This window comes from Larimichthys crocea, chromosome XII (genome assembly GCF_000972845.2).
Source record: "Larimichthys crocea isolate SSNF chromosome XII, L_crocea_2.0, whole genome shotgun sequence".
Classification (NCBI taxonomy): domain Eukaryota; kingdom Metazoa; phylum Chordata; class Actinopteri; family Sciaenidae; genus Larimichthys; species Larimichthys crocea.
Genome location: NC_040022.1, coordinates 16,795,842 through 16,823,388, shown reverse-complemented (window position 1 = coordinate 16,823,388; position 27,547 = coordinate 16,795,842). Strand labels below are relative to the sequence as shown.

At 42.6% G+C, this 27,547-nt stretch overlaps 2 protein-coding genes across 3 annotated transcripts; both read left to right on the top strand.

The window, feature by feature from the left end:
* The first annotated feature begins 217 nt into the window (after positions 1–217).
* On the top strand, positions 218–14,500 carry LOC104933929 (segment polarity protein dishevelled homolog DVL-3). The gene is made up of 15 exons (XM_010749481.3): positions 218–378; positions 1,946–2,015; positions 4,362–4,477; positions 5,193–5,305; positions 5,509–5,644; positions 6,386–6,476; positions 7,381–7,450; positions 7,710–7,849; positions 8,461–8,537; positions 8,673–8,740; positions 8,840–8,989; positions 10,838–10,969; positions 11,335–11,502; positions 11,624–11,827; positions 13,169–14,500. Exons 1-15 carry the CDS (start codon positions 218–220, stop codon positions 13,525–13,527), a joined length of 2,055 nt encoding a protein of 684 aa, XP_010747783.1. The 3' UTR covers positions 13,528–14,500.
* Positions 14,501–15,226: 726 nt separating this feature from the next.
* On the top strand, positions 15,227–26,203 carry LOC104933930 (AP-2 complex subunit mu-A). 2 transcript variants are annotated; one of them, XM_019255061.2, is made up of 13 exons: positions 15,227–15,424; positions 16,851–16,972; positions 20,573–20,838; positions 21,143–21,225; positions 22,051–22,056; positions 22,233–22,368; positions 22,790–22,934; positions 23,272–23,289; positions 23,860–23,979; positions 24,208–24,343; positions 24,438–24,535; positions 24,709–24,820; positions 24,984–26,203. In XM_019255061.2, the coding sequence occupies exons 2-13, from the start codon at positions 16,899–16,901 to the stop codon at positions 25,116–25,118; spliced, it is 1,329 nt and encodes a 442-aa protein (XP_019110606.1). In that variant the 5' UTR covers positions 15,227–15,424; positions 16,851–16,898; the 3' UTR covers positions 25,119–26,203. The 2 variants fall into 2 exon arrangements, with proteins under 2 accessions (XP_019110606.1, XP_019110607.1); XM_019255062.2 differs by lacking the exon at positions 23,272–23,289 and having other exon boundaries at positions 15,233–15,424.
* The last annotated feature ends 1,344 nt before the right edge of the window (positions 26,204–27,547 follow it).

The following is a 27,547-nucleotide window of genomic DNA, read 5'->3' as shown; positions in this document are numbered from 1 at the left end:
TTTTTTTAATAAGAAAGGCAGGCGTAACATTAGCGAGCTGGCGTAGGAAAAAGAGAGCACCAGGACTACGCAGCGTGTCGGTCAGCCAAGGGAGAGCCGCCGGGAGGACCACGGCACAGCCGCCGCCAGCGCCACGGGGAGTCGGGGCCCGAGAGGGAGCCTGCCGGGCCCTTCGGCTTGATGCACCCTGCCTGCCTCGCCTTAGCCGCAGTCCGAGATGGGGGAGACCAAAATTATCTACCACCTCGACGACCAGGAGACACCGTATCTGGTGAAACTGTCGGTGCCGGCGGACAAAGTCACTCTGGCGGACTTCAAAAATGTCCTCAAGAAACCCAATTACAAATTCTTCTTCAAATCTATGGACGATGACTTCGGGTAACTCTCACAGGGTTTCGGCGTCACACTCTCGGGTTAACTTTAGTTGTTTTCCTGCTCCAGCTGGCTTGTCATGGGTTTTATCTCTCACCTGGCTGTCGATCATTAGCCAGCTCCGTCCATTGCGTTTCCTTTGTTAGCTGCTAGCGGCGTTAGCAGGTCTGCTCAGCGTCCCGAGCTGTCCCGTTTGTTTACATTGCTCCTGCGGCTAGCTCATACGTCTTGACTTCGTCTGACCAAGTTTGGTATTTTGTCAGTTTCACGAACACACACGGGCAAGAGTCCTGAATGACTATTGAACTCGTTTTAGGTGAAGTATGAACCAGGGGAAGCTGACAACGAGCTGATAATAAGCAGTTCAGACATTAGTACTGTCAGTTTGATGTATGTTTTGTTTCTGCTAACATGCTAATGTCAGACTAAGCTGGGCCCTGCTGCTGTTGTTGTCTATTAGCCCGAGGAATGCAGAGTTGGACACAGGAATGCCCTGTTCATCACTCTGGCAGCTTTATGAGCGTGTCCTTTTGTGTTTAAACATGGCTGGAAAAATAGACTTTTTTTTATGTTTCTCAAGGCATTGCCCTCTACAGAGAAGTGTGTGAAAGAGAGAAAGAGAGAGAGGGGAATGAACTATTTAAAAAAACATTTCAGCCAAAGCTTTCCAAAGTTGTTTTTGGCTAAACTCAAACAAGGGTGCGGCAACAACTGTTTGTTGAAAGGACCCACAGCTATTCATGTTAGGAAGAGTGAAGGTATATCCTAGTAAATAAACTATTGAAACCCCTTTTTCACTCCCAAGATGTGGCATACAGATTGAGCAACCTGTCAGACTGGAATAGAGACACCGTTGCCAAATATTTATCCAGGACTCTTTTTTTTTAAAAAGAAAGTCTCTCTGACCATCACAGATAATCTCATCTGAGGTCGATCTGCAGCCTGTTGAGGGTTGACGGAGGTGTTTTTTGCACAGGAAATCTTCCCATGCCGGTTGTTTCAGAGCTGTCCTTTCCCACAGCCTTTGGATAAGACATACATTGGATTTCTTGTCTTTTAATGCCTGAACAAATTTATCTCAATCGTGCACTCTTTTTGACAGGTTTTCCATATATGTGCCGCTAGCTCCTGACATGCAGTGATGATCGCCACCGCCCTGCTATTTTAGGATTTTGTTCACCAGAGCTTAACTGTAAAATCCTGATTGACACATCTTGCACGTTGAGCCAAATTTCATGCGTACGTGTAGAACGGTGCTCTTGAACTTTCTTGGGCTCCTTTTTAAACACGTCGGTGAAAGCACCCAAGGAGCAGTTAGATCTTTGCAGACAAGTTTAGAGGACCTAACATCAACATTTATTATTGGGAATATTGAACTGGCAGCGGGTAAAGAATAGTGTATTAAGCGCACTATTAAATCAGTGTTGGTCGTCCCAGTTGTCAGTGTTCGTCCTTGCTGATGGAATTATTGCCCACTTTCATTGCCTCTAAATGCAGCCGCATGTTTTATTGCCCCGAGAGTGCTTTTGTGTTGGTGAAGGTTTACTGAAACAGAGCTTTGTTCTCTTTACAGGGTGGTAAAGGAGGAAATATCTGATGACAACGCCAAGCTGCCCTGTTTTAATGGACGTGTGGTGTCATGGGTAAGTTCGAAAATGCAGCCTGGAGTAATTTACCGATTTGCTTAATTTTTTTTCTTGTTGTGCCTTTTTTTGTGTGTGTGTGTGTTCACTGTATTCGTGCGGTCAAGTGTCTGTGTTGCAACAGCATGCGTGCATGTATAACAATGATTCCCATCTGTTGAGCAGTGACCACAAACATGCTCCGTCTCTAGGGAGAGGCCCTCTGCATCTGCGTGATAATGTCATTATCACATAATGATCCTCGGCGCAAAACGCAAATGCGAACTCCAAGCTTTTGTGTTTTTTTTTTTAAGCACCGTTTTAAGAAAAAGAGCTGCGGTGGTTTTTAAATAATTTCACATAAGCCCTCACACATGCTAGTGAACTCACGCAACACATACATACATGTACTTGCATGTAGTGTCTCATTTTAGAGGCTCTGAGCTATAACTCTCCTGTCTCCACAACGCAAGAGACATCTGGTGCCAGTGCACAGCCTCGCTTCCTCTCTTCTAGACATTGAAATCAAATTAAGAGCAAGTGAAATCACAGGATAGGAGGAAAATACCTGATAACAAAGAGCCTCACTGCATGTCATCTAACAAGAAGATTGAATCTCACAGGGCGGGGAGAATAAAGTAGAGAGAGAGTGTTGTGTGTGTCTGGATGGGAAAGGCTGATGCGTTTAATTTTGCACAGTGTGGTTATAATTATAGGTTTTATTTAATCAAAACAGTGTTATCTCTAGATGCGTGCATAATCCTGTGTGCTCGTCCCGATGTGTCCCTCTGTTGTGGTCACTTTCATTAGACTATCTGAAAGGTTTGGTTGGCCGTGGTTCAAAGCCAGTTCCTCTCTTTGCGTGTGTGAATCTGTTTGTTATCTCTCTCAGGGGTTGCTGAAATGTTCCATGTACGATGAAATGTTATCTCTGTTACAGTATGTCGATTTGTTTGTCTCCAGCGTTCATCTGTTGTTTCAATGATCTGATTGATTGTCCTCTGGGGGACTGAGGGCCTGGCTTGCTATCGTCACAACAGGGCCAGCACACTCAATCTGTCTTGTTGTACTTAATTGTCGCCCGACAAACAGATTTTGTCTATCACATTATTATTTTATTTTTTTACCTTAGTACACCAAAAATGCCTCCCTGAAAACTAAAAAATGAAAACAGTACAAACACAGAACATTGGATAACTAGATCAAAAGGTAAACAAAATGATTATTCTTTTGAATGTCTACCTCTCATTTGTCTGTTTTTTTCCCTTCCTGTTGCAGCACAACAAGTGTCTGTTTAATGTCTCAGATATTCTCCTCGATGTACAGTCTAGTAAACTTTACAGCTTTGTGTTCTGGACTTTTAGTTGTATGAAAAAAAGATATTTGAAGGCATCTCCATGTTTTTTTTCCCCCCGACATTGTTCTGACCTTTTATTTTCCAGATGATAAATCAATAATGAAGCGTATGGTACAGTCTAACGCCGAAACAATATGCGATTAAGTTGATAGATGTGTGATGCTGGCATGAAATGTGATTCGAGAAATGAAAGCCTGTGCCTTCTGTGTGTGAAACTGAACCAGATTCTGTGCACTAGCCTCAAACAGCTGTCTCATTATGCAACAGATACAGTATAGTTGTTGAAAAGATGATGAATTATGCTTATAAATAGCCCGGCTATGACGAAAAAGCTAGCAAATGTTAGGTTCTTAACTAACGGTAGGCTACAAAATTAGAGACGGTTTTCCACTGATCTCATGTTAACTTTTAAACTTGTTTTTGCATGAAAATCATGCAAGTACATGCTTCATATCTAATATGGACAACATCCAAGATGCCGCAGATCCATCAAGATCCATGGCAGAAAAAATCCAACCATGGAAAGAAAAGATCTTGAGTGAGCAGGACTAACGTTCACTGGAATGTGGTCAAAGTGAAAGGGGGGAAAAAAACAGATGGAAATAAAAACAGCCCAGTGTATTCTGATGTTAAAATGTACCAGTCATAAAATTGGAAATACAGTCACGGCTCGTTGGATGCCACTTTTTCCCACACTTTCTTAACTTAGGCAACGCTGTCAGGTAGAAGACTCACAAGTGTTGACACATGCCCTATGTTTCACAACTCTTTGAATCCACAGCTGCCTTTATAAAGCTTTGCTCTCTCAAGAGGAAATTAGTAGAAGAAAAATTCATTAGCCATTAAATTGGGACATACCAACCAGCCCTCGATCATGGTGTAGTGTAAACACAGTAGTGCTCTGACGTGGGTCTGCTGCCCACTTGCTCTGTGTCTTTCAGTGTATTCCTCTCTCTCTTCAATGTTTGTCTCGCCTCTCTGACTGACCTGATTCTCTTGTCTGTTGACAGTTGGTCTCTGGAGACGGGGCCCACACAGATGCAGGCTCAGTGGCAGATAGTTTAGAGGCGGCACCTCCTTTGGAGAGGACTGGAGGCATCGGAGACTCAAGACCACCTTCTTATCAGTCAGTATACTCAGAAAAGACACTGTAGCGTGTTTCTTTTAGTATGGAACAGAAAGATTTTTGTTGTGTGTGTGTGTGTGAGACAGAAAGAGAGAGATGCCATGTGTACTTTGTGTTTGGCTCTTGAATGAGTCCTTCTGTGTTTCCTAATAAGCACAGTGACAGAGGAAACAGCAAATTGAATGGACAAAGTATGACACCTTGTGACTGCCCAGGAGGAAAACTAAATCTACATTTTTTTTCCTCTACCCCTGTATCATTAAGTTACCTTCATTCTGCAAAATTAATCAGACATTTGAGTTGTAATGGAGAGCACCGATTTCTCTGACTCATACCTGCTGATGCCAGTCTTTTAGTACTTTAACATATTTGTTTAAAACCGTACGTACGGCCATTGCAGGGTTTCACATCTGAGAGTGCAGTCTGTTTCATCTGCATGTAAAGCAGTGTGCAAAGTTTACAGAAGTAAAAGAAAAAGAAACACTTAAATAAGTCAAGCAAGAGAAGATATTCATCTTCGAGTGCGACCTCAACTCCACTGAGCCAGAGAAAGTTTTATAGTCAGTTTCTAATGGGATTATAACAAGAAGCGTTTAATATAAGCATTTGTTTTAGTGGCTGTGAAATGAACTTAACTGCCTTCATAACGTCGCTGTGTAATTCTATCTCTTTTTTAACACTAACTCTGGCTTCTGTCCACCGTCTCCGTTTGAAGTGGGAAAGCAGCGAGCGGTCGGGACAGTTTGGACAACGACACAGAGACTGGCTCCATGGTGTCGCAAAGGAGAGAGAGGGACAGGCCGCGAAGGAAACACGCTAATGACCACGGTCAGGAAGATTTGTTTTTCTCATTTTACTGCATGCATCAGTCAACTCACTGACGTCTCTAGCTTCTTTAGCTCTAATCTCTGATGTGTGCGAGTCATTTTCATGGTTTATGTTTCTCCGACCTTTTTACCTTTTCTAACGAAGCATCTATATTCTCATGTGGAAACATGTGTCATCCTGATTGTGATGCTGTCCCACTGCAGGAGGAAGGCAGAACGGCTACTCATCGCGGGGAATGGGACGCGGGGGCGTCGAGTACGACAGCTGCTCGTCCTTCATGAGCAGCGAGCTGGAGTCTACGTCCTGCTTTGATTCGGAGGATGATGATGCAACCAGCAGGTCAGATGTCCTGTGTAGCTCTTGAGCTTCTCGTTCATAAGTGCAGTTCCCAGTGATAACAGGCATTATGGTCCGTGGAATGCATCTGGTTTTGCAGTTGATAGGCCTTGGCAGAGATTTGTACAATCTAACAGTCTGGTGGTTCTTGTGGTTACCTCCTGGGTTCTCCTCCAGGAGTCGTAGAAATATCTGCAGCCCACTTTAGAAGCCCTGCTGATCTCAACCTTCAGGCATCTCCCAGGATGTTTTTTTCCTGTTGATGCAGCTTCTAATAGATCTGGATAAAAGCTTTTTCAATCGCAGAAAGACAGATCTTTGCTACAACAAAAGTTCTGGATCTTGGTGCCAACTGATGATTTGTCAGTCGGGTCATGAATTGTAAATGAAGAGGGCTGGAGGTTTTACAAACAGTTGAAGCTTGTCCTGAATCCTGGCATGCACCACATTCATCACGGAAACAGTGTTTAAGGGGCCTCTTATTATGTAGTTAGTAGAAAGGCTTTAATTTGATGTTTAGACAACTTACATGTGGAAAAGTTTCTGTCCAGGTCTTTTTATTCACTTCATGATCTGTTGTTTTTTTTTAAGCTTAATTCAGGTGAATATTTTATATGGAATCATTTCTTTAGTTTGCAGTTGCTTAGCAATAAATCTGGGATTAGTTAGTAGCTCAGATAAGGACAGTCATTCCATGTGTGTGTGTAATGTTTCTAAAAATGTGTTTTTTCTTCTTGTATTCAGATTTAGCAGCTCCACCGAGCAGAGCTCCTCTCGTCTTATGAGACGACACCGCCGTCGCCGACGGAAACCTAAGGCCTCCAATATGGACAGGGTGAGAACACATACACTTTAGATGTACAGGACTGCAAATTGCGGGAACAGTTTTTTTAGATAGATAGATAGATAGATAATAGATAGATATATAGATATATAGATATATAGATATAGATATAGATAGAGATAGAGATAGAGAGAGAGAACTAAAAGTTTCTCCAACACTCCAAAGTTAGCCTAAATTTATTTTAATGTGAAATCTGGCATCTGGCAAACCATTTTCAAAAGGGTCTCTTGTCCTCTCACCTCAAGATAAATGGAAAGTTTGTTACTCTATCAGAATCTCATGCAGTCTTGGGGGGAAAAATTATGAAATTTAGAATTGCATAATTTCGGTATGATTGGAAAGCTGAGACTCTCGACCTCAAAATGACCTGCTGTGTCCTCCAGGATATACACAGCCTCATGAAATTAGACAACCACAAACTATAGGGCATGAGGATACACGGCCTTCTTACGTGTACTGACAAAACGTGGGTTTCTGAACAATTTCCAGAAGAGCAATGGTTTCAATTTCGAAGGGATTATCGACCATTTTTATCCTTTTTCAAATGCTAATAAAAATTTGTAACAAATGTTGCAAAAACCTATGAGAAATGGAGCATGGGAAGGAGCATTATATTCATCATTCATAATAAGCCCTTATACGCTATATTTCAATAGCCATCCTCTGTTTTTTACACACTTTTTTAAAACTCTGCACACAGCTCTGAGCTGCAAGTTATTGTGTTCACTTTCCCACATGAATGTATACACACTGTTGACCTGCTATCCCTACTAAAGACCTTCTGCCCTGCCAAAAAATATGTTTATTATAGGCAAAGGTGGAGTGGAGGAGGTTGAATCGAATTCTAGTTTGTGTCTCTTGATTCTTCTTCTCACATTTATTTTCTTCCCTCCAGTCTTCGTCATTCAGCAGCATCACAGACTCCACCATGTCTCTGAACATCATCACTGTCACACTCAACATGGGTAAGTGACTTGGCCATGTGGATGCTGCACGCAGAATGCAGTTATATTTAGTGGGATAAATAGAGTTTGCTTATTTCTGAATAAAGTCGCTGCACACTGAGCCTAAGTTTCAAAAATTCCATTCACAAGGCGGAAAAATATGCGTGTAAGTGTAACCAATTTGTTCCATATTAATGCAGGTCATGATCTTTTCTGTCTTTAGTTACTTCGTGGTTGCTTCAGTTCACTCTTGCATTGTCTGTACCTCTCCTCTTCACAGAGAAGTACAACTTCTTGGGCATCAGTATTGTGGGCCAGAGTAATGAGAGGGGAGATGGAGGAATCTACATCGGCTCTATCATGAAGGGAGGAGCTGTGGCAGCAGATGGACGCATAGAGCCTGGGGACATGCTGCTGCAGGTGTGTGTGTCTATGTGTGTGTGTCTATGTGTGTGTGTGTGTGTAAGACAAAGGAGAGAGAGAGAGAGAGACACGCAACACAATGGATGAAAAAAATGTGTCTGTGCATACCTAGGACTTGGTCCAGGAAAGTGTGTGTGTGTGTGTAGGTGTTGTGTTTGGGTTTAGTGCCAGCACATGCAGTGAAGTGAAAGGATTCAGTCATGTGAGGCCAATCAAAGGTTTTTCATTCCAATGGCCAGCATGAAGGATTTAAAAAAACATCTCTGCACTGTGCAATAAATGCAGTGAATCATTACACAGCAAGTAACTTAGATTAAGATTAGAGAGTATTGTTTTGCAACGTCTTTTCTCCTTATTCTTATCCCCTCTGCACATCATAATATAATGTATAAGTCTCATGTTGTATCGTGTGTTAATGGCATCTAATGACAACTTTCATTACAATTTATGTGCAACATTCTCAGTAATGGTTTTCTGTACTGGGATTTGTTGGAATAACTGTGTTATTCTTTGTATTGCAATATAACAAGCCCATCCTTTGTCGTCACAGATTTCTGCACAACCTGACTTTTGTCTGACTTGTCTTTCTTTCATTTTTATCCCTGTAGGTGAATGACATAAACTTTGAGAACATGAGCAATGACGATGCAGTCCGAGTACTGAGGGACATAGTGCACAAGCCAGGGTAAGCATCAAACAGGCACATTAATACATGCATGCATTTTAATAACAATAATTCAAACTATTCTTGCATAAAACGCGTGCAAAACAAGGACCTAACTGAGTTATAGTAAAGTTGAATCTTTCTTTTTGTTACCAGCCCCATTACTCTGACTGTGGCCAAGTGCTGGGACCCGAACCCTCGGAGCTGCTTCGCTCTGCCCAGGAGTGAGTGTTTGTCTCTCTTGTTCTTGTTTTTATTTGATTAAAATTAATAATGTAGTAGAATAGAACTCTTAACTGCTTACCCTACTGTTATTGAAACAGGTGAGCCAATCCGGCCCATTGACCCGGCCGCTTGGGTGTCCCACACGGCGGCTATGACGGGGGTGTACCCTGCATATGGCATGAGCCCTTCCATGAGCACTGTCACCTCCACCAGCTCCTCGATCAGCAGCTCTATCCCAGAGACTGAACGTGAGTCACGTCGCCCCCTGAAGCTGCCTGTGATGACACTTTATACAAAACTACTTAGGAACGAACCTTAACTCTTAGTCACAGTTTTCCATTCACTTTCCTTTTGTCTCTATGCAACAACTCTTCCCCATTTTCTTCTTTCAATGTCCTTCCTGTTTTTGTCAGTTTTACAGTGTACTCTGTTTTCTGTTGTTTTTTTTTTTGATAACCTACTTTATCAAAAAAAAAACTTTTTCCACATGTAAGTAGATAAACTTGACTGTTTAAACTATTGTGATATGAGGCAAGTCCTCAAGGATTGTTGTTCCAGTATTTCACTTTCTGAACATTCAACTCTTATTTTGGAGCAACCCGCCCTCCACCCTCCACCCCTCGACCTCTAAAAATGCAGTAATATCAGTATCTTCTCATCGTTAAGTGTGGCCCTGCCCTCTCCCTGCATTCCTACGACTTCTCTCTGTTCCAGCTTTTTACTGTGTTCAGCCTCACTGCTTCCATCTGCTCAATAACTCTTGTCAAAACTAAGCCATAACTCACGGCTCTCATCTTCCCTGTAATCTTTGGAAGGACAGCGGCGGGTTTTTTTTCTCTCGTTCTGGAGAAAAATCTGTCCGCGCCCGACACACTTTTGTAACCGAATTGGTATGATTTACATTTCCCTCTCAGATGGAACATAAAATTCACATGATCAGATGTTTTAAAGGCCTAGAAAAAAAAAGTTCTAAATCTTTTCAACACTGTTAAAGAAAACAATACTGTTGCACCTTGCAAGTCTGGCTACAATTTCATTTAATGATGCATTTTTATATACTTTGGATAACCGACCAACTGATTATTGCCAGAAGGCATATCAAGTTTAACAGTGAAGTTTCAAAGGAGGAAAAATATCTACAAGCTAAAATATCAGAGCAATGGCATCTCAGCACCAGTGTTCAACAATCATACAGAGAGAAATCTGCCGTGGACAAGATGGGTTCATCAGTCTTTCCACTGATCATGACCTCAGCAGTACATAATGCAAAAGGGTTGAGTTTTGCATAAAGGGTGTGACTGTTTTTAACGTGCACAGCTGCAACCATTTAAACTAGCAGACCCAAAAAAGGATTTATCAAATACTAATTAAGTTATAATTTCTCTCTCCTCTTTTCTAAATCACCTCGCCAACGATTTATTTTCAACCTTTTACTCAAGTTATTGAAAACTGGAAAAATAATATTAGACTGTCATGCACACTCCTCCCAGGAGAAGACGGTCACACCCTTTTTATCTAGGATGGTCACAGGGCGTCCTCGCGATTAAAGGAAGTCACTGATGGAAGCTGAGGTACATTAAACAGGTTGAAAGAAGTTTGAACACCAGGAGGTAAATTACAAACACTTTATCAAAATATTTTATCTTGGAATGCCGTGAACCTTAGACGACATGTAACAATATAATAGATTTTGAGGGAGGACATTTAATTCATCATGGCCAAGCTTTTGTTGGGGTTTTGTCAAGACCAGTTCATTTGTAGTCCAAATCAAACAAAAGTCCAGCCTAATCCAGTCTGAGTCATCATCAAGAGAGAACAGGAGTCAAATTACAGTCCAAACCACAGGAAACCAAGTATTATTTGAGGCAACAGCACTCAGCTGTTTCAATAATCTTTAGGAAACAAAACATGCTTCATCATTTTTGATATTTGTGGTAGATTCATTTCTTTGTCATTCAAACTGGTTCAGCGGTGCCAAACACAAATATCTCAGACCGATTCGACACTAATCCGACCTGAACTACTTCAACTCCTGAACACAGCACATGGTTCTGTTCTTGTGTTAACTTGTACGTGCGTCCTCTGATCTTTCCCAGGATTCGATGACTTCCACCTCTCCATCCACAGCGACATGGCAACGGTTGCCAAGGCCATGGCCTGCCCAGAGTCGGGTCTGGAGGTGAGGGACAGGATGTGGCTGAAGATAACCATCGCTAACGCCTTCATCGGTATGTCTGTGACCGCAGAGGGCATGATACGGCATTCGTTATTTTCTTCATCAATATGCACGCACATCTCTACTCTGTTTGCTCAGTTCAGATCGTAGACTACTGTGGAGTGTGTTTCAGTGATGTATCTGAAGTGATGCCTTAAAATGCTTTTGAATCATTTGGTTTAAAAAAACAAACATTTTAGCAATTTTTATTCTGAGAAATGAATAATAATCATCCCAATAATCCATTAACATGGGTTTACTTTATTGCTGAAATATGTCTCACAAATATATCTTAGATATTATTATATATCATTCAGATGATGAGCTAAATTCACAATATGTCCAGTACCTACAATGTGTGCGTGTTTGTGTTCCCAGGTTCGGATGTGGTGGACTGGCTCTTCCATCATGTCGAAGGATTCTCAGATCGCAGAGAAGCCCGTAAATACGCCAGCAACCTGCTGAAGGCCGGCTACATCAGACACACTGTCAACAAGATCACCTTCTCTGAACAGTGTTACTATATCTTTGGAGACCTCTGCGGCAGTAAGTGGACTCTTAAGTTAGGGAAGTTCTGCTTTGAACTTTAGCAGGAAAAGCAAACTTTACATAAGGTGTCAGAGCTGAAGTCTGATTCATGTTTTTTTTTTTCTACTATCTCCCTCAGACATGACCCACCTGTCTCTCCATGACCATGATGGTTCCAGTGGTGGTGCCTCAGATCAGGACACTCTCCACCCTCTGCCCCATCCCGGGGCAGCCCCCTGGCCCATGGCTCTGCCCTACCAGTTCCCCATTCCACACCCATACGACCTGTCGCAGCCCTTCCATGGTGGACCTGGTGCTGGCAGTGCAGGAAGTCAGCACAGTGGTGAGTACAGTCGTCAATAGTAGTAGTTAGTGGAAATGTATTAATATAGTCTTTTGATTTCCGAACACACACTCCTTCGCGGCGTAAAGTTTATAGTTAGCTCGCTCACAAAGAACAGTAGCAGCAGTAGTGAGGTCGATTTCATGTTTCATAACGGATTCTGATGATCATGTGTTTTCACAGTTAATGGGACAAAATATCTGTAGAAACTTCTGCAACAGCTGCAGATTCCTTTTTCCCTGTTATCCATCTGTATGCTGCAGACACTAGTCTGCAAAGTATGCTGCAAGCAATCATAATTTTTCCAAAACATATCTAAAATACAAGACTTCAGGCAGAGCTCCAGAGATACAGAAGGGCACAGAATCAGTAAAAAGTTTTCATACGTGAATTCATGCTCAACTACAGCTACATTTTTTTTTATGAAACCTTTTAGCTTTACCTTCACTTTGCATAGACAGACATAAAGGAAGTGAATATATATTAATTTCCTTAATGTCTGTCTAGTATCTCTATACTTTCTACAAAGTTCTAGGACCACTGCATTTTTAAATAAGCTTACTTCAAAGGCTTGAAGGCAACAGTCTTGCTCTGTCAAAGGTGAAAAATATTCCTTCCAGCAGCTCCAGACCTGCAGTATTTACATGTTTTATTTTGTGTACTTAACGTGTAGGAATAGAAAACCAGACATTGTGGTTTTAGGAGCAGTTTGCTTACGCAATGGAGATGTTTACTGACCAACAACAGCTGGGCCCACTGACTGCACAAAACATCTCAGATGTCCTGTCCTCATTTTGTGGTTGCTCACTACCATTGAACGTATCATACATACAGAAAGGCTTTTGGGGTTGTTATAAGGTGTATTTTATTTATTTTATAGTTAGTGCGGAGTTGGTCTCAGACCTCTCTGAAAGATGCACAGAGGTAAAATGCGTCTTTTCATCTCTCTGTGTGTTTGACGTAACTAGCGTGCTTTGCTTAATTTCATAATGTTCCTCTAAGCGTAGAAACTTTTATGGTTTTCAATTCATCAGTCTGAAGAATTTGCCTCTGGAGGAAGCAGGCTGTTTGTGGTAATAAAATGAAAACATGTAATTGCCTTCAGTAATGGCTAGGCTGTCTTGCCTGTGAAAGGCAGTGAATGCTCAGTGACCATGTCTGCATTAGTCATGCTAGCCCTCCTGAGACTCTCCCACAAACTGGGTCAGTACTGCCTGCGTCACTGCACTGACACGCAGATGGGAGTGAGTGGCTCACGTAGATTTAATTTGATTTAACACAGTGATGTGATTACATGTTACACTTTGATAATAACTATAGTTTCTTCTAATCTGTTTACAGGAAGCAGTGGTTCAAACTGCAGCAAGAACGAGGGTCGGAAGTCCGGTGGCAGTGGCAGCGAAACTGAGATCAGGAGCCACCGAGCTCCAAGCGAGCGCTCGGTGGCTCCCCCTAGCGAGCGAAGCGTCCGTAGCTCTGTCAGCCACCGCAGTGCCAACTCTCACTCAATAGCCTACGGGCCTGGCCTCGTCTATGGCCCACCTGGCCTGCCCCCACAACCCCCACATCTGTCTACAGCTGCACCTGGCGCCCCTCCAGGCAGAGAGCTCGCCTCTGTGCCCCCCGAGCTCACCGCCTCTCGCCAGTCTCTGCGCCTCGCGGTGGGCAGCGCCGGAGAATTCTTTGTTGACGTGATGTAACGCAGGTTGGAGGCCGATAACGAAGTAGCAGATTGGGATTTCTCATGTCTGAGAAAGGCTGAGAATGACAGCGTGACAGGACAAGAGGGAGGCAAGATTGCAAAAGCTGTTACCCAAGATCTTGATTCCACACTTCTACAAGCATAAGTGGGAGCAATCCTGTTGTGTATGCTGAGAGAAAATGCTCCTCCTCACTTGTGCTTTTCCTCCTAGTAGTAGTGGCCATACTTTCTTCAGTGAAGAAAACTCCCCTCACTCAAGATGGAACCAAAGCGCCTCTCTCAGTTTCCGCCTCGCAGTGGGGAAGAGTTTGCGTGAGGACAAAGAAAGAGCAAAAGAGGGAGGGGGGGGGCAGTGGAAACGGACAGCTGGGGGAGATGACTCAGCGCTTTTCTACATGGATGTTTCTCATTTGTTCTTCTCTTCACTCTTCCCTCCTCTCTGGCCTTCCTTATCTAACATTCTCTGTCCTCCCCCACCCCCAGTTCTCGTCAAAAGTGAGAGAAAGAAGCCTCTTCCCTCCTTCTGTTCTTTCTTCAGTTCCCCGTGACCTCCAGCAAGAGAAAAAAAAAAAGAGAAAAACCCCCAAAAGAAAGCTGAAATGAACACTAACCGTTAACCCTATTCAGACTTTTTAAATGTTTGCTTGACTTTAAGAGAGAAAGAAATGGAAAAATTTGTATGTAGTGCAAGAGAATCGCAGTCCTTCTTTACTGTAAGAATGCATTTGTTTTATTATATATGTAGTTGGTCTCAACTAGTTACATTTTTCAATGCTAAACATGAGCATCCAGCTTCGAGAGTCATTTTTACACTACACAACTGCATTTTCATCTGTTAACCAGAGCATTTTTCAGACTCTGTTGTGATAATGTATAGTGGAAAAAAAAAGTTTCTTACCATGTCTTTCACACTACTCTTTTATCAAGGAAAAAAATGTCTTTTTATTTATAAATATAGTTTTATGACTTAACACCGCTTTGTGTTTTTATTTGAGTGGTTGTGTTTCCGAAGCAGAAACTTGCAGCCTTGGTGTTTTTTTTTTTTTTTAGGTCATATTTGCATTTAAAGGCAGTGGATTCCAGACTGTCCAGGTTCAGGAATGTGAAGGTTAGGCAATCTGGTGCACAGATGTGTGTGTGAGGGCTGTGGTGTGTGTGTGTGTGCAAAAGATCAGCCTGTGTACATTTAGATTCGCCTCAGAACTGAATGACCCTCTGCAAAATGTTCCCTGTGGTTAAGGGAGAGGGGGGGAAAGCTCCTGTAGAGAGGCGATTTGATTAAACTTGGACACACACACACACACACACACAAAAAAAAGTTGAATCAGCTGGACTCTGCAGGACAAAATAAAATAAGACCACCCACTCACAAGCGTTCATTTAAAGGGCAAACATATTTCCTGTTTTCCACCACAGGGAAACTTTTTCTTGCTCTCAGTCCTTGAATGTGAAAGTTTAAAAAAAAAAAAAAAAAAAAAAGAAAGTAGCTATCCGCCTCTGGAGCTTGACAGGAATACACACTGTGTATTTAATTTAATAAAGCAGGTTGGACAGACGGTCCATTTTTAAAAAGAAAACTACTCCGCCGTTATAGTATCACAAACAAAACCATTAATGAACTACTATGAAGCGCATAATAATTGACCGGTAGCCAGCGTAGCTTATCATAACAAGGCCTGGGTGCGGTTTACACATCGCTCCAGCCGCGCCTTTTCCTGTCACAGCGGAACGGCGGTGCGTAAGGACGGCGGGTCAGCTGACAGCTTTCAGAGGACCGGGGGGGGGAGAAGCGGAATTAGCGGGTGTGTGAACTGGGAACCCACTGGATCCTGACACAGGCTACATCCAGGGCGAACGGGGAGCGAAAGTCGGGCGGCGTTCGTTAGAGAACTAGGGTAAGTTCACCAAAGTCGACATGTTTGCATGTTTGTCGTCGTTTTTTGTTGTTTTTTTTAAATCATTTGTGGCCCCGGTAGGTGTTTCGGACAAACCGGTGACTGTTTCATTCGGTGGCGATGCTAACGTTAGCCACGTTAGCTGCCGCTCTGTGAGCTAACGTCAAGTTAGCAGCGGCGGTTGCTGCGATAACGGTAACTGGGTGTTTTCTCCTTCAAAATAAAAGCACAGCCGTATGTCATTTCTGCGATGTATTAACGGTGTTACATAATCCAGGAGAGTCGGTGGTTATATTCTAAATATGTTATTCATAAATTAGTGGTGAGTAATAATCCTGCATGCTAAATAGTCGTCGAAAAGTCTGATTTTTCTTTTCACCGGAAGTCCGTTTAAAATCCCGCACGGCTTGACGCCGCTTCACTGAACACCGCCGAGCTAGCCCTGCTAAATTAGCTAGCTACCTCTCACTCGGTCTATTCTCCATCACTTCGATCTCAGCTGAAGGTCAAGCCTCCGTCGATGCTGTGGACACTTTAGAAATGTTTAAAAACAAAGCGTCTCGGGCAAACCTGTCGAGAAACAAATAAAGAAAAATATGAAAAATGTATGAACGTTAGGGAAATGGCCCGAGTGAGCAGACATCTTGACTTCGCATATAAAAAGGGCGATTAAACCCGCTCAGGTCTCACGCACGGTTTATTCAGTCACGACTTGGCAAATGTCCGCATGGGACGAGTATTTTATCATCTTGGGCATACGTTCGTGTTGTACACTCCCTCTTAGCATCGTGTGTTTAAGTTGTCTGGCCTCTGTCTTCGAGGAATTTCAAGCATGTCCTTCATCCAATGGTTTCCAGAAGCTTCATTTCTTGAATGAGGGGGGAAAAAAACTCACTATGATTTGTTGGTCCAAGCCAATTCACACTTGAGATATCTGTCCAGCAGCCTCTACATGAAATTTAATCTATAGGATTTAATCTTATGTTTGATTTCTGATCAGATCCAGGCTGCACCTGGTGGTGGTGGTGGTGGTGGTAGTAGTAAAATGCAACCCAGTAAGATCAACAGATTTGTGGCTGGCTACCTGGTGACATCCTGATTCAAACGGGTCGCTGCTAATCTGTTAATCTTCCTTTGGAGGAAAAACAACAGGAATTGGCTGTGGTTGAGGATGGTGGTAAGATGTGATGCGTGTATGTCTGTGCACATGCACGGATCAGAAAATGAGTCACCACACTACGGGCAGCTGCAGGGTATGTTCAGTTGGCAAGAGGGAGAGACAGAGAAAGCGGATGTGAGGGACAAGCGGCCTCCCTGTACTGTTGGTCACTCCCTCACTTTTCTCTGCTTTCACTTCTCTATCACCCCCTTTTTTTTCTCTTCCCCCCCTCCACTTCCTTCCTGCTCCATTTCTATCTCTTCTCAGGCGGGGTTTGGACTCACCATGGCCAGTTGGGACTGAGAAGCAGCCACAATGATTGGAGGACTGTTCATCTACAACCACAAGGGGGAGGTCCTTATCTCCCGGGTCTACCGAGATGACATTGGGTACGTTTCACAGGGAGTAAAGCTGCTGCAAACGTTGCAAAAAAATTTTTTTTTGGGGGGGGGGACAGGTGGACAGGTTGGGATTGACTCCGAAAGGATGGGAGAGGATTATATCCCTCCTCCACAGCTAAGACGTTTCCATGTGTCTGTTTTGTAATCTCCTCTACACTGTGTTTGGAAAAATAAGCCAGGATTACATTACACTACAACTCCTACACGATTCTGTATAGTGAGAATAAAATCACCATTTATTTTGCAGTGAAATGCAACTGTCTCTAATAAAAAAAAAAAAACAGAAGTACAATTATGCACTAACAGGGAAAAAAATCATGTCCTCGTTCAGTTTCCCATGTCTCAATGAATGATTTGGTACTCGTGTTTATATAAACCACACCTATTATTTAAAAGATTATCCGCAGCTGTGTGAAAAGCTCTAACACAATGACCTCAGTGTCGATACAAACAAGTCATTACAGTATGGAAATGAGGTGGCGATAGCCGGGATATTTTTTCCTCTCCATACATATCAGCATGTGTGTGTCACAGTGAAACGTTGTTCTGCAGCTTTTTTTTTACAATCATGAAAAAGTTATGTCAAAGAAGAGCATTTTTCTCAGTGATTTAATAATTGTCTGGTTGAAAGAAAGAAAGAAACTTAAGATGGATTTTAAAAAAGAACAGTCAGTGGGTGCTAATGGCTCACTTTAAACTAAGCGAACAGAGCTGAGGCAGGACTCTGTACGAAGCTGCTGAAGATCAAGTATTGGTGAAAAGGCAAAAAAGAAAAAAAGTCCCGTTGCAAGATGGATGACTGAAAACCTGGCTGAGTCATAACCAGCGTTCACTGAGTAATAGGTGCCTCTCCACATTGTAAAAAAAAAAAAAACGTGGGTCAAGGTTTAGTGCGTTGTGTGCGTGTCAGGTTAAAGGCTACATCCACATAGATATGGACAGAGACGAAGCCGTGTAGCCTGAAGAGTGTGTTGTTATTCCCTGTAAAGACCTGACTCGTTTACTGTCTCTTCTCCTCCTTGTTTGTTTGTGACACACTGCTGATGTGATTCACTTGTAGCGTAGATGCCACGTCTCCGTGTCGTGTAAACCTAGCTGTCACTCAGCGAGTTGAGGGCAGGCGTCTCTCCAGAACACACACACACACACACACACACAGTGCCTTGTAGATTTACACAGTGAGGGTTGGCAAGGTACAAAGAGGACACAGGGGTAGAAATGGATTTCCTAGTGTCAATTATATTGTCACAGCAGCAGTGCTGGGGTGAGGTTTTTTTCATTTTGTGCAGACTTTTGTTAACATTTTATCCCATGGACAGTTTTTGTTGACAGAAATATAATAGTCTATGCTTCTTTCCAGAGCTGTGCAGTGAAACATGTTGCATTAGCAGGCTGAGCCATTGAAACAGCAGTAAATAAGTCTGTTTGAGGGTTTGTTTAAATGACTTACAGACTTGTGTGTACCAAGATCCCTTCCATCTTTTGCCCAGTGTCTAGGCAGCAGTCAGTAATGTAATTGTGGTCGCTTTATTTTTTTGAATCATTGTTCCTTCCTTGTGTAGCAAGCAGTACAAATCCAGTACAGCTGCTCACGTCTGCCTCCTAAAACACAACACAAGCGTGTACTGGATGTATAAAAGGATACAGAGGTTGAGTTCAGGCCCTCATGACTTCAGTTTGATTTTAAAAAGACACAGTTTTCATATTACTCTCAGGAGAAAACCATGAAATCCATAAGATTTGTTCACACATTTCCACCGTGGTCCTGACATCATGTCACTTTTGGTGGTCCTCCCTGTTGCCGTGACAGTGCGGAGTAAACTAAACACATTACGTCGCTCTCGTACCTGCAGTGTAAGTCGTGCTGACAGCTGTGGTCACACGTGTTAAAACAAACGAATGCACTTGAAACAAGTCAGCTGTTATGAGAGAGCTGAGCTTAAAGAGCGATTATAATGCCGCCGACTTGTTCCCGACACGTTCGGTTTCAGCGCCGGCGTCATAAGAAACACCATGTTACTCACCTTGTCTGTGTACATGATGCACGAAAATGTCTCTTGTGCATTTTTGTCTCTCTCCTCCTTTTATACTTCATCCTTGTTTCCTCTCTATCCTCTGTATCACCATTTTCCTCCATCTGTCCATCTTGGCCCCTGTAGGAATAGGTAAGAGATGCTCGAGCCTATCAAGCATGACCCACCCCTCCCATCCCCTCTCATGGCCACCAAATCAATGCCCACCCCTGAAACCCTTAACTGCATGCCCATTGATTCCACAGTCAACTTCCTGATACTTCCTCCGAGCATGAGTCACCTGTCATGACATTACGGTGGTAAATGAACTGCCAGATACTGAGATCCGACAGCCGATCAATCGAAGCCAACAAATTCAGCCACCGCCGGAGTATCGGCGCTCACGAACAGCTCTACCAGTGCCTAAGCATGTAGTCTGAGCATGAGGTTAATGACGGTTAATTTAGTTCTCTTCTCATCCTTTGATTCTGCCCTGATTTTTCACAAAGAAACTGAGAGGTGGGGTTGGTCACTTCATGTGAAAACTTGGTTTTAAAATGTTGTAATAGGACTAACTGTTTTTCTTCTGGCTGATAAGGTTAATATTTATTAGAAGTATATATAGAAGCTTGGACGAGGCAGACATCATGACATATAGTACCTTTGTCCCTAATCGCCACGTTGAAAACATGGATGTTTATTTTGATGTCATTGTAGAAATGATATCTTCAGTGTATTTTCTGCTACATTTGCTGTCCATTGTAAAGTCAGAATTGGGAGTAATCAGTTCTTCTAACATTAATATGGTATTGCATTTTTAGATGATTAAAAAAAGATATAATGAATTGGATTTTTAAATATATATCTTTTTAAATACATTCAGCCGAGTGTATGTGAGCTATTGTGTAGTTTAAAATAGTGCAGATAATAGTATTCATGAATATCAGTAAGGTCAACAGCTTGTGCCTCCTAGATGTTCTCTGGCATTTCTCAGTAGGATTGGCTATTCTTGTCAGAACGTGCTGCACTAAGCCCTGTTATTTATAAAGCCACATTAATCAGGCCCGCGCGTCCCCCAAAATATCACAGCACCAAGGTATACCTTAAGGTAAATTTGAAAATAAACAAATAATCCAAGTTAGGATCAGATTTGGGCCGTACATGGTTAATTTCTTTTTTTTTTTTGTTCCTGGGTGTCGACCTACACTCCCACAGCCTCCCCTCTCCCTCCTGGTAATTATCACCATTTACACAAAACAACTTCTTTTCTCCGTCTAAACGCACCAACCCGAGGTGTCCTCTTCCAGGAAAATGTTTTGATAATTGCTCACTCCTTGAAATGGGTGGATATGTTGTCGTGGTCTGAAGGGGTTTTTATTATTATTGAGTCCAGTGCAGACCTGGATATCTGCATATGCTATTTTTAACGTTTCCACAGGATGTCACAGGGTGGGCTAGTGTTAACAACAGTCTCACTGTTATACAAAAGCCTAAAACAATCCTCTCAACTCCAAACATAAACGTCTCTGTCTCTTTCTTTCTCTCTCTTTTTTTCTCCGCCTCCGTCCCATCGCAGGCGTAACGCTGTGGATGCCTTCCGCGTGAACGTGATTCACGCTCGGCAGCAGGTTCGATCCCCGGTGACCAACATCGCCCGCACCAGCTTCTTTCACGTCAAGCGCTCCAACATCTGGTTGGCGGCCGTCACCAAGCAGAATGTCAACGCCGCCATGGTGTTCGAGTTCCTCTACAAGATGTGTGACGTCATGACGGCCTACTTTGGCAAGATCAGCGAGGAGAACATCAAGAACAACTTTGTGCTCATCTACGAACTGCTGGATGGTAATAATTCATAATTTGTTTGCGTGTGTATAAATACAAAGATAACTAGGCAGCTCTGTGTGTGTATGGAGTGGTAACTGACAGTGACAGTAAAGCCTGAATTTTAGTCTCAAACACAGATATATTTCATTCATTTAGGCAGGGTGTTGCATCTTAAGGGGCCCAAAAAAAGTTCATGACGCTGCATCAAACACAAAGTTGCATTTATATAATTTCTCGCTCAGTCAGCACTGGTTATTTCCACTGCTATTTGTCCTAATTTTTCCTCTTACCAACACTTATCTGTCTGTGTTTGCTCATACAGAGATTCTGGACTTTGGCTACCCCCAGAACTCAGAGACCGGAGCTCTGAAGACCTTCATCACCCAGCAGGGCATCAAGGGACAGGTCAGTACGACCGCTTTTTATTGTCTTTTCAGGGATTACGTTTTGCTGCGTTGAGATAACAAGTATACACACTCATTTGCCAGTTTATTGGATACACTTCCTCATGACTTAGTATTATAAAGATTGTGATGTTCAGCTAATGTGTTGGCAGTAGTTTAGAGGCTGTTTTTGTTTTTATAGCTTTAGATTCATATTCCTCTCTTCCATCAGAGAGGGCACACTAAATATTAAACAGAGCTCTCAGTATAACTCGCGACAAATTCTAAGATGGGTAACAAACGCATTGTTTTATGGATGTCATGAGTCAGTTTGCTTGATCTGGATTTAGCAGATCAAGACAGTTTTAATAAAGTGATGTCAATGATATAAAGTCTGATCTATATCCAGCCCTTTTGTTTATTATAATCCATTAGAATGATGGGTAGCAGCTGTCAAATGCACTTTTCACCGTGCGCGGGAAGCTGCAGTAATCCTTCATACGCTGCGAGTGAAACAATGACAGTTAAGAGTGACGCCGGTGTCTTTATGGAATTTATACTTGTAACTGTGCGACCAGAACATTAAAGGAAAGCATCAGAGGGAAGCTATTTTAACTTCCATAAACTTTAATGTCCTCCCCTTTCTATTGTACAGAACTGTAAATACTAAAATGACAGATGAGTCTGATGGAAAACAAGGAGCCAAAACGTGATTGACAGCTTCCTGGTTAATGTTTATTGATTTAACTAAAAAAACATTATTGCTCTAAAATTATTTCTTTTCTTATATTTCTCTCTCTCTCTCTTTGTTTCCCCACCGTGTGGTCTCGGACACTTCACACTTCAGCACCAGGTAATAAACAACACAGTTTCCAGCTCAGTAAAATACATTTTATTCGTGCGTGCGTGTGTGTCATATTTGTTTTCGTGCCCTGCCAATCCCTCTTTGTCGCGGCCCTGCTTTTGTCAGTCTGTCAGCCTTTGTTGTTTTGTCAGTAGTGATACGGTTTCTCTCTCCCTCTCTCGCAGACAAAAGAGGAGCAGTCTCAGATCACCAGCCAGGTGACGGGGCAGATCGGTTGGCGTCGCGAGGGCATCAAGTATCGCCGCAATGAGCTTTTCCTGGACGTACTGGAGAGTGTCAACCTGCTCATGTCACCACAAGGTCTGTGTATATAGCCTCTCCCCCCTAAACTGGGTGGGGACTGCTAACATGAATGATTTATTGAAATTGCAGCATTCAGTATAACTAGTGACAGTAGTTCACCACCTCCTCAGGGTTTTGTATTTTGTGTCTTTGTTATTATTTACAAATTTGTATCAGTTGTTTCTCGTTAGAGATGGAGTCTCAAACACTCCCACACCTGTAGTAGCAATTAATGTTTTAATAGCTAGTTATAAAAACGCAACAATTCTACAACAAAGTCCATTTCGTAGCTGTTGTTCTGGAGCACACACCCTGAGCCTTTGTACATGAGGCGCACACACAGAATTTAGCCCCCCTCAAAACAACAATGTGAAGAAAAATATGAGTTGTAGCCACTTTATACTCACACACTTCTTCCCCCCTCGTCTCTCCTGTCCAGGCCAGGTTCTGAGCGCCCACGTGTCGGGCCGAGTAGTGATGAAGAGCTACCTGAGCGGAATGCCCGAGTGCAAATTCGGCATGAATGACAAGATTGTCATCGACAAGCAGGGCAAGGGAGGAGCGTCTGACGAAGCAGGGAAGAGGTGAGTGACACAGCGAGGAGGCTAATTGAAATGTCTAAAATGAATCAGATTTTTAATAACAAGGCTGAATATTCTTTTAGATCACTTGCAATTCAGTTTCTTTGTCGAGAGCGGTGCTTTTATATTATTTCCAACCTGAAAAGCCTGACAAGGAAATGTACTGTTGAACCAAATTTCTAAGAGACCACCTTGTCTGTTAGCCCCGTGTCTGTGTTATGAGTGTTGTCTTGCTGTTTACAACAAGACAGGCTTTACGATTTATTTTTAATTTTTTCTTTCCTTTGGATGCATCTCTCCTTTCTTTCCCTCTCTTTCTTTTCTATGTGCTGTACCTCAGTGATTTAGGGGGAGGAAGGTACTGTACTGACAAGTGTCCTCACCCTCTGCCACCCAAACACACACACACCTACACACACTTACACACACACACACACACACACACACACACCTGTCTTGTCTAAAGCCCTTCAGCACATCAAGAATCTGTACATCTCATGCACTGTTGCTCCGCACACACTCAAACACAAATCAAACACGCCTTGTTAACACCTCAGTGTACTGCCCGGTGGTTGTTTGCCTATTTTGTGGAATGGTTGGTTTGTTTTATTATCCGACACCTACCTGCTTGAGTTTGAACTCTTTACCCAAACACCTAACAGGGATTGTGATTTGTGTTTTTATTGCACAATAGTGTCATTTTTATGTTTTTAGTTTTGTCTTGATACTTCGCAGTTTTGTCCCTATGTGTACTCATATCTGAATGTTTCCTTTTTTTAACTGTGGACATTAGCTGAGGGAGAGTAGTAGTTGTAACTTTTGAATGATACATGTCATAATTATTAGAAATTATTTAACAGTAAACAAGTAAACTAATATTCTTCTGTCTCTCTGTGTGTGTCTCTGATGTGTGTTTCTCTCCCGGCAGTGGGAAGCAGTCCATAGCCATCGATGACTGCACTTTCCACCAGTGTGTGCGCCTCAGTAAGTTTGACTCAGAGCGTAGCATCAGCTTCATCCCCCCTGATGGAGAGTATGAGCTCATGAGGTCAGTAGATGGATTTTCTTTTTTTTAAAATCTTTTTAAAGCTTTTATTTATTATTAAGCTGTCGAGAGAAGAGCAGAATGTGACAAAAGTTTAAATATTGTTATTGAGAAAATGAATGAGCGGCACAGATGAACACTGAACCCAAATAAATGATTTTTGTTTTTGATTATTTAGATTTTATTTTGAACTTCTTTTTTTTTTTCACCCCCTTCTTCACCTTTTTGCAGGTATCGCACCACTAAAGACATCATCCTGCCGTTCCGAGTTATTCCTCTGGTGAGGGAGGTCGGCCGCACTAAACTGGAGGTAAAGGTGGTCATCAAGTCCAACTTCAAACCCTCGCTGCTGGCCCAAAAGATCGAGGTGAGCTCCTACCGGACTCTAGATGGCGATAAATGCAAAAACAGCACACACACATACTAATTTACAAAAAAAAAAACCCATTGCTTCTCCTCAGGTGCGCATCCCAACGCCCCTCAACACCAGCGGCGTGCAGGTGATTTGTATGAAGGGAAAAGCCAAGTACAAGGCCAGCGAGAACGCCATTGTTTGGAAGTGAGTAGCAGCTCTGCACGTTTTCATGTACAGCCAAACTGTCAGGTTAATGATTAACGTCTTTTGTTTGTTTAACCTCAGACACACAGACCCCGTCTCCCTTTGTGAACCTTTTAATGAACTTAAAATGAGGCTCCATGTTACTGAAAACTTGACTGTGTGTGTGTGTGTAGGATCAAACGCATGGCTGGGATGAAGGAGTCTCAGATCAGCGCTGAGATCGAGCTGCTGCCGACCAACGATAAGAAGAAATGGGCCAGACCTCCCATCTCTATGAACTTTGAGGTGAGAACGCATTAATAGTTTTACAGTCTGCCCTTCCTGTCTGTCACACACACTTCCTGCTCAGAGCACACTTGACTTTGACGCCCAGTGTGGCAAACCGCGTGGCCTACAGCTCCCAGCATGCTCCGACACGTACTTAACCTGCCTCCTTTCGTCTCCGCAGGTTCCTTTTGCTCCTTCTGGTCTCAAGGTGCGCTACTTGAAGGTGTTTGAGTCCAAGCTCAACTACAGTGACCACGACGTCATCAAATGGGTGCGGTACATCGGCCGCTCCGGCATCTACGAAACGCGCTGCTAAAGTTCAACCCCGCCGGGCAGCGAACTGACCACTTTTCCTCCCCTCAATCTATCTTGTTAAGATTTTTTTCTTCTGCCCTTTTCCTTCTTTGTCTCTCTCCTCCCGTCAATCCTTATAGCTCCTCTCATCTACCAACCCCACCCACCCCTCCCTTCCTCCTCAACCCTTCCTCCTCAACCCTTCCTAACTAGGTGTTGGAGATTGAATTTACATCGTTTAAAAAAAAAAAAAAAGTAAATATGATATAATGCACAGATATATGCAAAATGTGAACCATTGTATCGTATATATCTCGTAGTGATGAGTAAACCTGTAAAACAACTGGTGTCCGAAAGAAGAGGAAAAAAAAAAGACAGGTGATGCAGGTGGGGACCAGGGGGAGAGGACTGGAGGCACCTTTAGGTGTCTTTTTATAGGGTGTCCTGTTGTGTGTATATTCAGTGTTATTGTTCCACTATCTTCTCTCCAGTTTCTTTAGAAGCCCCACAAGTCCTGTAAGATGACCTGTAGCTGTTGTGGTTTAAAATCCTGATATAGTTCCTGTGTATGAACCTGCCCTTCAAAAATGAGATGATTCTGTATTGTGGACTGATTTTGATCTGTGTTTTTTTGGGGGGAATGGTCATTTAGATCAAACGTGTCATTTCAACGTCTCTTACAGGTAGTTAGGAAAGAAGAAAGAGAAGAAATTGATAGACAAGCTCTTTTTCCCCCCCTGCTTTCTGGAATGTACCATTTCTCTCCCTTGCTATTGCTCCACTATTAGTTTAACCAACATTTTAGTGAGTAAGGTCAAAGTAAAGTTAAGACCTAGGGGGAAACATTCCAGACAGGTTTGAGGTTTGACCATCGCCCTGTTAAGCTAGTACGTGACTCAAATTTCCTGTTTCTTAAGCGCCAAGATTAATCAACGTTGTCACACTGTTGGGATTCTTAAGACGCTCTGGGGAAATGTAGCACTGGGAGTGTGTTTGCAGTGAGGTGAGGTCTCCCCCTGGTGTCCGCCTCGTCGCTGTCTGCTTCTTCATGTTTGTAGCCCTGGTGACCGTTCTGTCCAATAAAATCCAACTATGTAACCAACCCTACCTACCCTCTGTGTTTGTGTTTTCATTTAACTGATTATTTTAGCTCGTCTTAACTCTATTGTGTGACCGTTTCCTCTTGTTATTGTCTGACTTGAGGGAGGGTTTGGTGTAGGAACAATGGATTGCGGGTGATATTGGATGCAGAATGGCTTTGGACAGTCCAGTTTGCATCCTGTCGACTCATTTCACAAATGTACTGTCCCAAAACCTCTTTTTAATTTCACATTTTAAAAAGGAAACAAAGTTACAAACTTGACCTACAAACTTTACAGGTTTAAATCGGTTGTGAAAGAATAAACTCCCTGATCCTAATCGTGGAAAAATGCTAATTCCAGAAACCCCCTCAGCAGTTATATTAAACCACAGGAGACTCAATAAATAGCCACAGTCCAGAAATGCTTTGGCCAACATTTAATACATTTTTCCTGTCTTGCTCTTCCTCTACATCCAGGACAATAAACAAAAATAACCCCAAACAGTAAAATAACACATGATTAAAACACTTGATGTTAAAAACATTTACATTTGTATCTAGTAGGAGTGGCTGTTATTGGCCTGCCACTTGAGTCTTTGCCACCGTGAACTCATAACGTGGACATGCTCTTACTGAGAAGTTCACACTGATTTAAAAAGAGATTCTACAAGAATCGAGGCGAGGCTTCCCCAAAGTAGCTTAGCACCAAAAATCTAGGCTAGATATCCTCTGCTAATTATACTTGTTTTGTACTTTTAACACTAAAACTTGGATTTTATAACTGTGGGAATCACTTTTTTTTTAAGTAATTTCCCAGCCTTTAAAATCTGATTGACATCTACAAGAGAACCAAGGCTGTCTTTGTCGCTGCAGCAAAGATTGATTTGAAACTATAAGTGCTTTTGGGAAACCAAGCCTTGAACAGATCAATCCAACATCTGTCAACATTTATATTAGAGTCTAACAGTATTGCATTGCATCTTCAGATCACCTGTGATGTTTCATTTTTCGGTTACATAGGAGACACGAGACATGCTTTTATCACTTGAGATGCATGACACACACACACACACACACACACACACCGAGGCCGGAAAATCTCAAATATTTGACCCAAGTCGCATCATTTCAGTGCTGCAACAATGGCTCTGTTCAGAGAAAGGAAAAAAAAACAATGCTCGAACTTTGTGCTCGTCTTAGGAAAGAGAATCAGTTCAGGGAAGGAGGAGGTAGCTACATAAAGTTTGATCTGGAGTTTCACTGATGCATAAATCTGAATCCCTCACACCGCTATGTCCGGTCTGTGAAAACACACCTCTAAACCGATTCACACTGTGCGCACAGTTCACCTGTAGATTGGTGCAGACCCT

Excerpts from the sequence above, each read along its gene's own strand:
- LOC104933929 (XM_010749481.3), top strand. The coding sequence starts at position 218 with ATGGGGGAGACCAAAATTATCTACCACCTCGACGACCAGGAGACACCG. Across the intron at positions 5,306-5,508 it reads GAAACACGCTAATGACCACG|GAGGAAGGCAGAACGGCTAC; the intron begins GTCAGGAAGATT and ends GTCCCACTGCAG. Across the intron at positions 7,850-8,460 it reads CTGGGGACATGCTGCTGCAG|GTGAATGACATAAACTTTGA; the intron begins GTGTGTGTGTCT and ends TTATCCCTGTAG.
- LOC104933930 (XM_019255061.2), top strand. The coding sequence starts at position 16,899 with ATGATTGGAGGACTGTTCATCTACAACCACAAGGGGGAGGTCCTTATC. Across the intron at positions 23,980-24,207 it reads GGAGAGTATGAGCTCATGAG|GTATCGCACCACTAAAGACA; the intron begins GTCAGTAGATGG and ends ACCTTTTTGCAG. Across the intron at positions 24,344-24,437 it reads TGCTGGCCCAAAAGATCGAG|GTGCGCATCCCAACGCCCCT; the intron begins GTGAGCTCCTAC and ends GCTTCTCCTCAG.